The sequence below is a fragment of the Neophocaena asiaeorientalis genome, unplaced genomic scaffold (assembly GCF_003031525.2).
Source record: "Neophocaena asiaeorientalis asiaeorientalis breed wild unplaced genomic scaffold, Neophocaena_asiaeorientalis_V1.1 scaffold299, whole genome shotgun sequence".
Lineage (NCBI taxonomy): Eukaryota > Metazoa > Chordata > Mammalia > Artiodactyla > Phocoenidae > Neophocaena > Neophocaena asiaeorientalis.
This window is the reverse complement of record NW_020172626.1, coordinates 1,736,667-1,751,050: the sequence shown is the minus strand read 5'-3', so window position 1 is coordinate 1,751,050 and position 14,384 is coordinate 1,736,667. Positions and strand designations below refer to the sequence as shown.

The following is a 14,384-nucleotide window of genomic DNA, read 5'->3' as shown; positions in this document are numbered from 1 at the left end:
ATCCTAAGGGGGGGAAAAAAAGCATAGAAAAAATACTGGAGTGAAATATGCCAGAATGTAAGTTGTGGATTTTTGGTCCTTCATATTTCTCTGTGCTTTTCAAGTGTTCTAGTCCATCATGTATTGCATGATGTTTCCAAAATAACAACAACAACAAAACAGAAAAACTACCATTCGAGGAGCTACCACCTACCCATTGATTTATCCTCCCACCCCCTGCTCCCAAATCTGATTCCCGGCCCAGATGCAGGGTTCTCGCTCTCCCTCTCTGGGGCTAATCTGACCATCTGTGCTATTAATTCTATATTCTTCTGACTTCTCAAGGATCTTGCCTTGACATTAGATAACCCTTTTTCTCCCCATTCAATCTCCCATTCCTTTTTGGTCTCTTTGCGAGCATATAAGTATGCTTAAAGGAATTCCCTGGAGGTCCAGTGGTTAGGACTCGGTGCTTTCACTGCCAGGGGCCAGGTTCACTCCCTGGTCGGGGACCTAAGATCCCACAAGCCACATGGTGCGGCCAAAATAAAAATACGCTTAAGTCCCCTCCATGTATCAGCAAACAAGCAAAACTCCCCAGGCTCCAGCTCCGCCTTGGCTCCCCTCTAACTCTAGACCCGTACCCCCCTTTCCTTTTATATATAGTCTGAGTTCTAGAAAGAGTCTGAATTCCAGCCTCTAAATCTCCACGACTGACCGTTTAACCCATTGCAGCCTGGCTTCCACCTTCACAACACCCTTTAAATTGCTCTTGCCAAGATCTCCTTTCAGGCTTCGTCTTCCTCTGCTCTTCTGACTTTGCTCAGTCTTGTTGGAACATCCCTTCTATGCCATAAATTCTGCCACCTGTTATGAATGTCCCAGACCAGCTCTTCCTGGGCTCGTGGGACAGGGATCACTACGTGAGGCGTATCTTCCGGGCCCTTCACACGTGGTGTGTCTACCGTGGGGTTTGAGAGCTGCTCTCCCCCGGTCCTTTCCTCCTCATTTTCTGGACCCCTGCCACCTTTCGGGTGGCCCCGTCCCCTCCTCAGCTTGTTGGCTGTGCTGTTGGTGTGGAGCCTGACTGTGACTCACCTGGACCTTTGCAGTGCTCTCCCAGCCATGTCTCTGATTCTAGTGTTGACTGCATCTCACCGCCAGCAATAATCTTTGTCACACACACCTCCCATCCTCTCTGACCCTGGCTTCAAATTCCTTGGTGGCCTCCCATTGCCCAGAGGTACAACCCGAGCTCCTCTCCGTGATCCTTCATGGTCTCGCTCGCTTTACATCTCTTGCCCATGACCCGCCACGCCCCAGTAGCTTGCATTCCACACTCCCATAGCTTGGAGCCCTCTGAATCTTCAATTCCGTTGTCTTTTGCCCCTTTGCATATATTTCCTTTGTGCAGGATATTTTCTCTGTGCTGGCACATTGGACAGATTCTGTCTCATCTGTCGAATGTCAGCTCAAATACTGCCACTTCTGTGATGTCCTCCCTGATTTCTCCCAGGGAAGACTCAGGTACTTCTTTTCCTGTATTCTCCTTGCCCTTTGTATAATTTTCTTATCATACTTTAATTTGTTTTGTTTATTTCTCTTTTAGATTGTAAGGTTCGTGGGGCAGGCGATATGACTAATTTTTTAGCTTTTTTTTTTTTTTACTGTGAAATATAATGCACACAGAAGTGCATTAATCAAAACTTAGATCACTTATATGTAGAACCTAAAATATAATACAGGGAATTCACTGGTGGTCCAGTGGTTAGGACTCCGCACTCTCATTGCAGGGAGCATGGGTTCGATTGCCGGTCGGGGAACTAAGATCCCACATGCCACGTGGCATGGCCAATATATATATATGTGTGTGTGTGTGTATATATATAATACAAATGAACTTAATGTACAAAACGGAAACAGACTTACAGACATAGAAAAGAAACATATGGTTACCAAAGGGGAAAGGGCGGGGAAGGGATAAATTAGGAATTTGGGATTAACATATAAACACTGCTATATATAAAGTAGATAAACATCAAGGTCTTATTGTATAGCACAGGGAACTATACTAAAAATCCTGTAATAAACAAAAATGGAAGAGAATATGAAAAAGAATATATATACATATGTATATAACTGAATCACTTTGCTGTACACCTGAAACTAACACAACATTGTAAATCAACTAGACTTCAAAAAAAAAAAACACTTAGGGTTAATGAATAATCATAAAGTGAACACTTGTGTAACTACTGCCCAGGTCATGAAAAGGAGTATTTTCAGTCCTCCAGGAGCCCCCTGTATCCTTTCCAGATCCCACCCATCCCCCTACTATCTTTTCTTCATAGTTGCACTACCTATATATTCATTTCTAAACAAATCATTTAGTTTTACCTGTTTTTGACCTTTATACAGTCAGATCATGTTTTCTGTTGTGTTTTACTTCCTTTATTCAACATTGTGTTTGTACGTGATTATGTGTCCTAATTTTTATTATTGTATCGCAGCATTTCATTACATGAATTTACTGCATGTAATGTATCTATTAATGGATGTTTGGTTTATTTCCAGTTTGGGGCTATTATGGTGCTTCAGATATCTTATGCACTTCTTTTGGTCCCCATGTGCATGAATTTCCTCAGGGTATAGATCCAGGAATGGAACTGCCTGTCACGGGGTGTATATATCTTCAACTCTACCAGATAATGCTAGACTGTCTTTCAAAATGTCTGTCGCAATTTACATCCCACCAGCCTTGTAGAGGGTGCCCATTGCTCTGTATCTTTGCCAATATGTGGTATTGTCAGACTTTTCCACTTTTACTGACATGATTGGCATGGAGTAGTATTTCATTGTGGCTTTAATTTGTGTTTCTCTCTTAGTAAGGAGGCTGAACACCTTTCTGAGTTAATGGGTCAGCTGAATTTCCTCCTAAGTGAAGGCCCATTTAAGTTTTGCTCACTCTCTAATGGGTTGCTTGTCTTTATTTTATGGCTTTGAAAGTTCTTGCACATTCTGGATATGAGTCCTTTGTTGGCGGTATGTGTTGAAAATAAGCTATACTATAAAATCACAAACATTAAAGATTTATAGATTATAGTGTTTTTAAAATTCTTTCCCTTAGCACTAATAAGTAGAAACAGGATAATTAGACAATAAATAATAGTATACATTCATTGAAATTAATCCTGTCCTTCCCTTCTTCTCTCCAGGCGTCATCATCGTCCCCAGTGCCGGTGTTGGGATTGTCCTTGGAGGCTACATCATAAAAAAATTGAAACTTGGTGCAAGGGAATCTGCAAAACTAGCGATGATCTGCAGTGGTGTGTCTTTACTGTGCTTTTCAACCCTGTTTATTGTTGGATGTGAAAGTATCAATCTAGGTGGCATAAACATCCCGTATACAACAGGGTAAGTATCTTGGAAGAGGCGTCTCATCTCATCCTGGTCATGATTGAAGTGCGAAGCTCTGCGGTGTTTGGATCCCAGGGTTTGGCTTGCGCCCCACCCTCAATGCGGGGCTCACTACGCCTGTGTTTCTGTCCCGGTAGAGCTGCACCCTCTTGGGCAGTGGCCTCCGTCTCTCCGTTGTCTGTGTCCCTTTTGACCCTCGCAACGTCTCCCATGGCATTTGGGTTACAGTACATGAGGAGGAAATGCTAGTTGGCTTAATGACAACTGTCCTTTTTTTTTTTTGCGGTACGCGGGCCTCTCACTGCTGTGGCCTCTCCCATTGCGGAGCACAGGCTCCGGACGCGCAGGCTCAGCAGCCATGGTTCACGGGCCCAGCCGCTCCGCGGCACGCGGGATCCTCCCGGACCGGGGCACGAACCCATGTCCCCTGCATCGGCAGGCGGACTCTCAACCACTGCGCCACCAGGGAAGCCCTGTTCTTTTTTTTTTTAATGTAATGTTTTGAATAGGTGGTACATTCACACAGTTTCAAAACAAAGTTCAATGAAAATACAGTGTGCCCCAAGGCCTCCACCCCACTTCTCCCCAAAGACAAACCAGGGAACCACTTTAATTCATCTCTTGTGTACCCTTCCAAGGATGTTCCTTATACAAGAAACTATGAATGTGTATTTTCAGTGTTTTCTGTTTTATATTCAAAAGGTAGCATTCTATACATTCTTTTCTTTCTTTCTTTCTTTCTTTCTTTCTTTCTTTCTTTCTTTCTTTCTTTCTTTCTTTCTTTCTTTCCTTTCTTTCTTTCTTTATGGCTGTGTTGGGTCTTCATTGCTGCACGCAGGCTTTCTCTAGTTGCGGCAAGCGGGGGTTACTCTTCGTTGCGGTGCACAGGCTTCTCATTGCGGTGGCTTCTCTTGCTGTGGAACATGGGCTCTAGGCACGCGGGCTTCAGTAGTTGTGGCTCGTGGGCTCAGTAGTTGTGGCTCGCGGGCTTAGCTGCTCCGCGGCATGTGGGATCTTCCCGGACCAGGGCTCAGACCCGTGTCCCTGCAATGGCAGGAGGATTCTTAACCACTGCGCCACCAGGGAAGTCCCTATACATTCTTTTCTGAGCTTTTTTTTTTTTTTTATGTAACGATCTGGGTTGGAAACTTTCTGTCACAATAATAATAATGATGGTGATGTTCAAAGTGTAGCTAACCCTTATATTAACACTACTGCATGCCAAGCATTCTTCTAAATGCTTTACGTATATTAACTCATTAATCCTCATAACAGGCCTAATCAGGTAGGTACTATTATTATTCTGATTTTACAGAGGGCAAAACTGAGGTATGGCTGACACGTATCAGTATATACATCCGTTCAGGCTGCTGTAAGCGAACACCATAGACTAGATGGTTTAGAAACAACAGAAGTTTATTTCTCACAATTCCGGAGGCTGGGAAGTCCAAGATCAAGGTGCTAGCAGATTCGGTGTCTTGTGAGGACCTGCTCTTTGGATCATAAATGGCTGTCTCTGGCTGTGTCCTCACATGGTGGGGGTGAGGCATCTCCCTGGGATCCTTTTTGTAAGGGCACTAATCCCATTCATAAGGGCTTCACCTTCATGACCCAGTCACCTCCCAAAGGCCCCAAACTCCAAATACCATCACGTCTGGGGTTAGCTTTCAACATGTGAATTTTTCATGGACCCAAACATTTAGTCTATTGACCTAGAGATCACAGGCAAGGATTACACAAGAAACATGTGTAAAGCTCTCAGCTCTCCTGGCACACAGTAAGTGCTCAGTGATAGTTAGCTATTGCTATTAGTCATCACTAATCCATTAAGAACAATTTCTATCAAATTATTTTTACTACAATTGGAAAACATAAATAGAATATTAAAAATTAGTAAGAAAAACCAGCAGTCTCCTGACCCTGCTTCCCAGGGGCAATAATTTAAAATTCTTTTTAGCTATCTCTTCTGGCATTTACCTCTATATTTTTTAAGCGTACTGTATAAATTAACCGAATGAAGACATTATTTATGACTTCCTGTCTTAGTAAATGAGGAGTCTAGCATTTGCTTCACAAGTTGTGCTCAAATCCTTTTCTGATATTTTCATGGTATGGTTATGACAGTGTTGTTAGCAGCTGAGGCACAAGTAGTGTGCCGTGATTAGATTTCCTCCTTTGTACAGCAGTGATTTTCCTGGAATTAAATCACTACCTTGTTTTCATTTCCTTTGTTTTCTTTGAGTCTGCTTCTGCCTTCCCGTATCCTCTAAGGGCTCAAGAAATCTCAATATGACTTTTCACCCATCCGATGAACTCAGGATTCCACTTCCCCACCCCTTGGAGTCATCTGTACGGGAGCCCTCTGGGCCTGCTGCCCCGCTGTTGCCCCAGGAATCTCACTTGCCTCCCTCTGTACTGATCCTTCATTTTCTAGGTTCTATGGATGCCTCTTTTTTGGCTTCCTCCCCCATTTTGCTAGACCACATCCTCCAGTAGCTACAGGAAGGCTGTCAAGGCTGTTAACCTTTTTTTTTTTTTTGGAGGTTTTTCTTGAAATAGCCTCTTTTTTTTTTTTTTTTTTTAACAATTACATTTGATTGCAAATTGGCTGGGTTAAGAACTTTGGACTGGATGAATCATTTTCACTAAAAAGTTTAAAGTTTTCACTCTATTTTTGTCTAATTTCTAATGCTCTTGTGGGAATTCTGGCCTTTCTTTTTCCCAATCCTTTGTATGTGCCCTACTTTTCCTTCCTGGGAGTTGCCATTTATTCCCAGTATTCCCAAATTTCACCACAATACACTTTTTTTTTCCTCTGAGCACTTGATGAACTTTTAATGTCTGGAGACCATGTCTTTTGTTTCCATTTTAACTTTTTTTAAAAATGTAATTGTTGTTATTTTCTCTCCACAGTTTTTTTTCTCCTATCTGTCCTTCATTGATTCTCTACTTTTCTTATTCTTTATATACTATGTTATATCTCATTATGGCTTGTCAGTTAGTGGATCTCACTGTAGGGTAGTTGCAGGGGGACAGCTCATTGGGGTGCTCAGTGTCAGAACCTGAGGTCTTACCTTTGAGGTGCTTCAGTTCCTCCAGAGAAGGATGCTCCTATCTCCTGGCTTGGGCTGTGTTGCAGTGGGTTCAGGGTTGTAAGCCTAGCTGCTGACATTCTAGAGCTGGGAGAGGGTGGTGGGTGGAAGAGGCTAGGGTGCTGCTGTTCATTTTGCAAACTTTTACCAAATTCCTCTGTCATCATCCTAGCATCTTGCCAAAGGTCTCTTTCGTGTGGTGCTCTTAAGTCCAGATTCTTTGGTTCATTTTCTCCAGAAGATAGAGGGGGTGGAAGAAGAAGTGGTCATCTACTAAGTAGGGTGGGGAAGGGAACCTGCTTAAAATTGTATCATATTTGGACCATGGCTTTCTTGTGGTGTTTGTCCTTGAGTTCCAAAGGCCTGTTCTTTCTCCTACTACTGGTGTTTATCTTGTCCATATATATACTTAAGTTCTCTTTATATGTTCTGTTTTATTGAATCCTTTTTTTCTGAAACTCTCCATAATTTTGCTTCAATTGGATTGGTTGCTCTTTTGCATAACTTATATCCTGGAACTTCCTTTCATAGATCTCAATTGTATCCACTAGGTTTTGTCTGTGTAGTTATTTATTTGTTAACTCCTCATTTTGCCAGAAAAAATCCTTGGACAACTTCCTAGGGAAGGGTTCATGGAAAGAGAAGCTGTCTGAAACCGTAAGTGTATTAAAATGTCTTTATTCTTCTTTCACATTTAAATGATAGTTGGAGTGGGTATAGAATTATAGGTTAAACATTTGTTTTTCTGAGAACTTGGAAACCATTGCTTTGTCATCTAGCGTTTAATGTTGCAGATACTTAAATGAAATTTAATTTCAGTCTGAGTTCTCATTTCTCCATTACCAACTTTATTTGGAAGTTTTGAGGATATTTTTTATTCAAAGTGTTCTGAAATTCCATAAGGAGTGCTCTACCCTCCGATTTTGTCTTGGCTGGACTCTTCCAATGTCACTTTCTCGGAGAGACTTTCCCTTTCTGCCCAATATAAGGGAGCCCACTCTCCCCTCATTCTTTATTACATCACCTCTTCAGTTTCCTTGTAGCACATGCCACTATCTGAAATTGTCTTGCTTACTTGCTTTGCTCTTGTCTTTTGTCTCTAAAATATGAGCTCCTTGAGAACAGTTACTATAGCTGCCTACATAATAGTTACAGCCCCGCCATCTACAACAAAGTTTGTTGTATGAATGAACGGACAGACGCATGAATGTCTTGGCCCAGGGCTTTGTTCATTCATTGTATTAGGCACTTTTAATGTAACACATATGTCCTTTTTTCTCTTTTAACCTCAGGGAGATTTTCGTCTACTATATCTTTACTCGTTCTCCTCTTCATTTTCCCTATGTTCTCCAGGACGCCTGTTTTTCAGATGTTGGAACTTACAGACTCGTTACCTGTATGTTTAACTTGTTTTCTCATCTTTCATATTTTCTTTGCTATGAGAGATTTTTCCAAACCTGCTTTTTTATTCTTTATGTAAATTTTAAATTTTGAAAATAATTTTTTCTTCGGCATTCTGAGTGTTCCCTTTTCATAACGTCCTGCTGTTGTTTGAACAGGAGTAATATCTTCTCAGATCTCTCTGCGCATATAATTCAGTTTTGTTTTTTTTTTTACTTTGTTTCTATGTCTTACATTTTGTCCTTGTATTTGAAATGTCAATTTTTCTGTTCATTTACTCTGGGTTTTACAGGTTGACAAGACTCAGTTTAACATCTGTCAGGTTATGTGTCCCTCTCCTGCACTCACCCGCCACCACACACAAGAACGAGGGAGCTTTATCCTTATTTGTCAACATCTAAGGTAGAAGCTTAGCTTTTACATTTTGTTCTGAATTCTTCAGAAGAGGTTTCTGATGAATTTCGGGGCTCTGCATTGGGGATGGAGGGGGTGGGTATGAGAGTGGAAGGGCCCACTGGTACAGTCTTCTCTCCCTTAGGTCTCCAGTGAGTCGCATTGTTTTCAGCTTCGCAGTCACTTTTGCTCCCTGTTGCACCTGCTGGATTTGGATTCAGAGTCGTGTAGAGGTTCCATGGGGCAGGCTGGCTCTTCTCCAAGGTGGCATCTGCTCATTTCACATGCACCTTTGCCTGTCTACTTTTATTTTCATGGAGTCTGGTGTCGCTCTTTCCATTTCTCTTGGCCAGCTCGATTCATTTTCGTTATACTCACTTTTATTTCAAGTGCCTTCTCAGAAGGGGTGGAACACAGGCTCCATGTCTTACCTGCTTTTCAACTGCAAGTCCCCTCAAGACTTCTAAAGCTTTTGCTTAACACCACATCGGTCTTGCCAATCCTGAATCAACTGATTCTGGACTCCCTAGCACTACTGGGAAAAAATTATATAATTGTGCTGATTTGCTCCATTACAAATTGATGAGTTCCAATCTTAGCAGGCCCTTGTCTTTGCTGAGCAATCCATTTACTTGGCCCTAGTCAGCTTCCTTTCCTATGCCTCATATTGGTCCATTAAAAAAAAAAGTCCTTTCTTCAAGTTTTTTTTATCTTACCGTAGCTTGTTTTTTCTTGTCGGACAATCTCGTATTCCTTATTACTGAGAAAAAAGAGGTCCCAAGTAAGAATTCCTTGAATTTTTCTTCCCTCTCCCCTCAAAGATAGTATTATTTTCAAAGGCAAGTAATAGCGCCATCATTTTCTAGCTATGTGACCTTGTAAAAAATTATCTAATATTGTAAACTCTTGGTTTCCTCGTATATAAAATGGCAATAATGTGAATCATACCTGGTTACAACTATAATTAAAGTAAGACACATGCGGTTGAAAGAATTAAAATAATGCAGAAGGGTAGAAAATGAAAAGTCAGTGTCTCCTTCCTCCATCCTCAATCTCCAGTTTGAAGCGTTTAAATATTATAAACAAATATTTGTAGCTTTGATTTTGAGGATTATGTAAGGAAAGGTTTTTGATATTTCCCAGCACAGAGTCTAACACAGTATATGTTGAAAAAAGTTAGTTTCTTGGCTTTACTCCCTTTCTAGATCATGCAAAGTGACTCTTTTTTCCTTTTTAAAAGATTAATGAATGTCTGGCATCCACCTCTGCACTGGGACATTACTTATATAGTGATGCTGAAACTAGTAAGAACTTGATGTAAATAAACATTGTAGTTATCTAAATCCATGACTTATGGTACATTTCTTCTCAGTTAATTGTATCCAACAAAGAAAAGTTGATTAGGAGTGCCAGAGACTGCTGCAAGGATTCATTCATTCTAGTATTTGTGGCCTGACGTCATCGAAGTTCATAAACGAGCAAAAGAAAAACCCAGTTTCCTTGGAGAATTCCTCTAGCTCCCCAAATACTTCTAGGGAGAGAGTTAAAATTGAATTAGTATAAACACTTTTGGGTGGTACAGCTGCACAGGTTTGACACTTTTAGAGTAACAGTTACCTTTGTGTGAAGAATAATGGGGCCCTTTCTCCAAGCAGGGTATGGACTACATTTCAGCCTCTCCTTGCTCCCTTGGCTGGGTGCTCTTGTGCAGTGCGCAACCTGTTCATCAGTACATGGTTGGCCTGCTTAGTAAAAATGGTAGTTCTGCATGATTTTGATCCTTGCGTGTAGGATTTTTTTCCTTTAAAGCTGATAAAGAGAGAGATAAAGGGAGTGTCAGTGAAGAAAGGAGCCTTTGTTAGACACCTGTTTGGCTTAGGTATGGTGATTGGCACTCATGTATATCTTTTAGATATACTGCTTACAACATCATTCCACTGTATGTGTTGTTAACCACATATTTCAGTTAAAGAAACTGAGGTTAGAGAGTAAATGATTTGCCCAAAGTCATCAGTTAATAACGAGTGGAACTGAATGAAACCGAGATTATCTATTTTAGAGTTTGCATCCTTTCTGAGTACTACACTGAGGTGCTGTTATACATTTTGTATTTTATATAAGCACACATCTAAGTGCACACACCACTTCCTTACTCAGAAAGCTATAGAGAATGCATCCATTTCTTTCAATAGTGCACTAATATTTGGCCTTGCCAGTTTCTAGCTGTGTGAGTATGGGCAAATTAATTAATCTTTCTGTGCTTGGTTTCTACATCTTTAGGGTAAGGATACTGATAGTATTGATCATGTTGAATTGCTGTGAAGATTGAATAAGGTACTTGGCAAATTCCTTAACCTCTCTGTGCCTCAATTTCCTCATCATTAAGATGGGCTAATAATAGTCTCGATCTCTTAGAACTATAGAGAGGATAAAATAGAATAAAACCCACAGTAATAAGCAATTGTTAAATAGCTATTTAATGTTATTTTTCTCATTTTAAATATGAGGAGAAAGAAATTCAGAGGGATCAAATAACTTGCTTAAAGTCACACAGCTAGAAAATGATAGAGCTAGGACTGGAACCCAGGTTTCTCTGATTTTGAAAGTAATGTTTTTAATTATTAAACTGTCCTGAAAGAAGAAAAGAAACACAAAGAAGAAAGCACAATATATAAGCCAATTCCATTTATGAAAGTGTGTGTGAGAAGCTCCAGGTTCCCCAGCACGGTGAATTTTCTGACATTAAAGGAGTTAATGACTAACCTGTCTCTGAATTAGCATCGAGGGCTCAAGAGACACCTAAGTGCCTGGGATGGGGTTGGGATGTTTTAGAAAGATGAACTTTTCCTATTGAGCCAAAATGGAGTCACAGTTTTTTTGTAGAATGAACCTGATGTGTTATTAGTGGTTCCCTTAGAAAATTCAGATTTGATGGCCAAGATGTGGAGACAACCTAAAGGTCCATCAGCGGCTGAATGGATAAAGAAAATGTCATATATACATATAATGGAATAAGATTCGGCCTTAAAAAAGAAATTATGTAATACGTGACAAGATGGAGGAACGTTGAAGACATTATGCTAAGTGAAAGAAAATAGTCACAGAAAGACAAATACTGTATGATTCCGCTTATATGAAGTATCTAAAATAGTTAAATTCATAGAATCAAAGAGCAGAATGGTGGTTGCCAGGGTTTGGGGGAAGGGGGAAACATGGAGTGACTAATCAATGGAAACAACGTTTTAATAAAGCAAGATGAACAAGCTTTAATGTTGATGATGCCCAAAGGAGGGGTGTCCATTTCACTAAATGGCCTTGGACAGCCCTCCCCACCCCACAATATGTCAGATCTCCAGTTTCCTTTATCTTCTGAATTTAGAGGGAGGTGTCTTTATGAGGTAGGCAAACATTGACGATTGTGCCAAACTTTGATCCTTAGGGTAATTGCTGGCAATTTAAACAGTAATATTAACTTGGTTTTGGTCACTCAGTATAGATTACATTAAAGATTTATTCACTTCCCTTCAAAATAAATCTTTATTTTTCTAAAACAAAATAAAACAATAACAACAAAAAAGGTGACTAAGCGCTAGACATCTGCTGTACAACTTTGTGCCTGTAGTCAACAATACTGTACTGTACACTTGAAATTTTGTTAAGAGAGTAGATCTCGTGTTAAGTGCTCTAACCACAATATGACAAAATTAAAGGAAAAAAATTCAGAATTTGATTCTCCTAGCACCCACAATTTCCCTGCAGTTTTAATTAAGAAATGTGTTTTGCTTCCCCTCTGTGTCTGCCGAGCTGTATTTCACACAGGTGTTTCCTAATCATTTTGTCGACAAAGGAGCCAGTGAAAACTGTAGCTTAAGCAATACTTTATATAAACACATTGTATAATGTGAGTTGTTTGCTCTTTACCTTCAAATAATTTTTTCAGATGGGGTTAAATCTGATGTCCATGTACAGAAGTTTTCAACAGTACTGTCTTGATAAATCATTTAATAATTCTAGCTTTATTATCTTTCATTCATCAAGTGTCATCTCTTTGAACTTAAACTAAAATCTATTATATCATCTTCTGATTTGGAGACTTGAGTTACTGGGTCAGAACTTTTCCAGGGATGATTTCCTGAGCTATGACATGACGAAGATGCATTTGCTCAGTTTTCTGAGAACATTTTCGGCAATGAGTGTGATCCACCAGTCCACCCGTCCAAAATCTCAGGGGTTGGGGTATTCTTCTCAAGTTACTTCTCTCAATATAGTTTTATTGTCCCAAGGCACTAAGACGTAAATATTGTCTGTTAATTCAGACCTTGGCTGCAACTCACCAAAGGTACATTTCATCATCTTTGTCACCACTCCTGAACTTGCCATCCTGCCAGTATTTAGATAGCATTCTACTACCAGCCCTTGAGTGACTAGCATTTCTAGCCAGATCATTCCTAATTTCTCTAATTAAACCATTCCTGTCTTCTGTGTTTCACAGACAACTTACCCTTCTGAACGTTTTTTTTTTCCTATTTAATTTCTTTGGTGACATTCAAGATCTTTTATTTATTATAGGTATTACTAATTTTAAAGGCAATTCCTGAAAAGTAGAGAAAAAATAGTTTACTTAAAGGATCTTAGATATGTGTGTTTCTGGATTATCTTGGCTACTTTTATTAATAGGCTTACAGTTCATTTCTAGCTGTAAGTATATGATTTGATCTATTTTTGGCTCTATTGGGGAGAAACAAGCAAAATTTGCTTTACTTCCTTTTTAGGAGTATTGAGGAGATATAAAATATAAGCAAATTTTCTTTCCAGTGAGTTTTAAGTTTTGTAACTGAGATCTAAACAAATTACAGGAACTCTGTAAAACTATATAATATCTGTTTAAACACAGTAAGCCTTGAACCTATATTATTAAACTCAGGGCCAAAATTGCCATTCATATTAACATAGTCAATAGAAAATGTTCATCATATAATGTTAGCAGGAAAAATAGAATTTAGGACACTCTGTGAAATCTTGATAACAATATGTTATTAACGTTAATTTATATGCATATTGAAAAAAGAGCAAAGGGAAGTAAATATACTAAAAGCATAATGGTGGATATTCCTGGATTGTAGCATTACTGTGTGAGTTTAATTTGACTTTTTAGTCCTTTTGTATTTTCCAAATTTTCTACAATGAATATGTATTACTTTAAAAATAAATAAAGGCATTTCAAGACGTTGTTCAAGGGACACATCATTTTATTAAAAATGATTCTGGATTTAAAGAGACAGTTTGTATAAGTTGTAGGTTATTATATGTAAATTTCAAGTTATATCTGGTTTGAATTTGTTGACTACAAAGCTAAAGGAAGCTTTAACAATAAAAAGAATGATTGGATGCCGTAACCGTAACTTTCATGACTATAGTCCTGGGGAACCTTAAGCTATCCCATGAGTTATTACATATCCCCCTGTGTTGATCATGTAGGCAGGAGGCAGGAGGGGCGTTGACAGCCATTAACTATTAGGCTGTTAAGGTCATACAGCTTCTAAATGGTAGGCCTAAAACTGGACCCTCATCTAGTTTTCTGACTGTTCTCTATATGAGTAAATAAGAAAATGACACCTTCCTTTTTGAAAAGAAAATCATCATGAAGGCCTTTTGTGCTCTTTGTGTTTTGACTGTGTTACTTTTTTTTTTTTTTTTTTAATAAATTTATTTATTTAATTTTATTTTTCGCTGCGTTGGGTCTTCGTTGCTGCGCGCGGGCTTGTCTCTGGTTGAGGAGAGTGGGGCCACATCTCGTTGCAGTGCACGGGCTTCTCTTACTGTGGAGCACAGGCTCTAGGCACGCGGGCTTCAGTAGTTGTGGCTCGCAGGCTCTAGAGCACAGGCTCAGCAGTTGTGGCGCGCGGGATTAGTTGCTCCGCGGCATGTGGGATCTTCCCAGACCAGGGATCGAACCCCTGTCCGCTGCATTGGCAGGCGGATTCTTAACCACTGCGCCACCAGGGAAGCCCTGACTGTGTTACTTTTATTTCAGTATCTTCATGCCTGTTATGTGCTAGGAACTTGCTGGGCGCTGGCTATCCATTTACTTATCTAATCCTC

The 14,384-nt window shown here is 39.9% G+C and overlaps 1 protein-coding gene across 2 annotated transcripts in view; it reads left to right on the top strand.

The window, feature by feature from the left end:
• SLCO5A1 (solute carrier organic anion transporter family member 5A1) overlaps nt 1–14,384 on the top strand; it is a 115,995-nt gene that overhangs the window by 87,819 nt on the left and 13,792 nt on the right. For both annotated transcript variants that reach the window (XM_024739014.1, XM_024739016.1), the window contains one exon: nt 3,195–3,393. In XM_024739014.1, the coding sequence (XP_024594782.1) occupies nt 3,195–3,393 (199 nt within the window). The remainder of the gene's footprint in view (nt 1–3,194; nt 3,394–14,384) is intronic.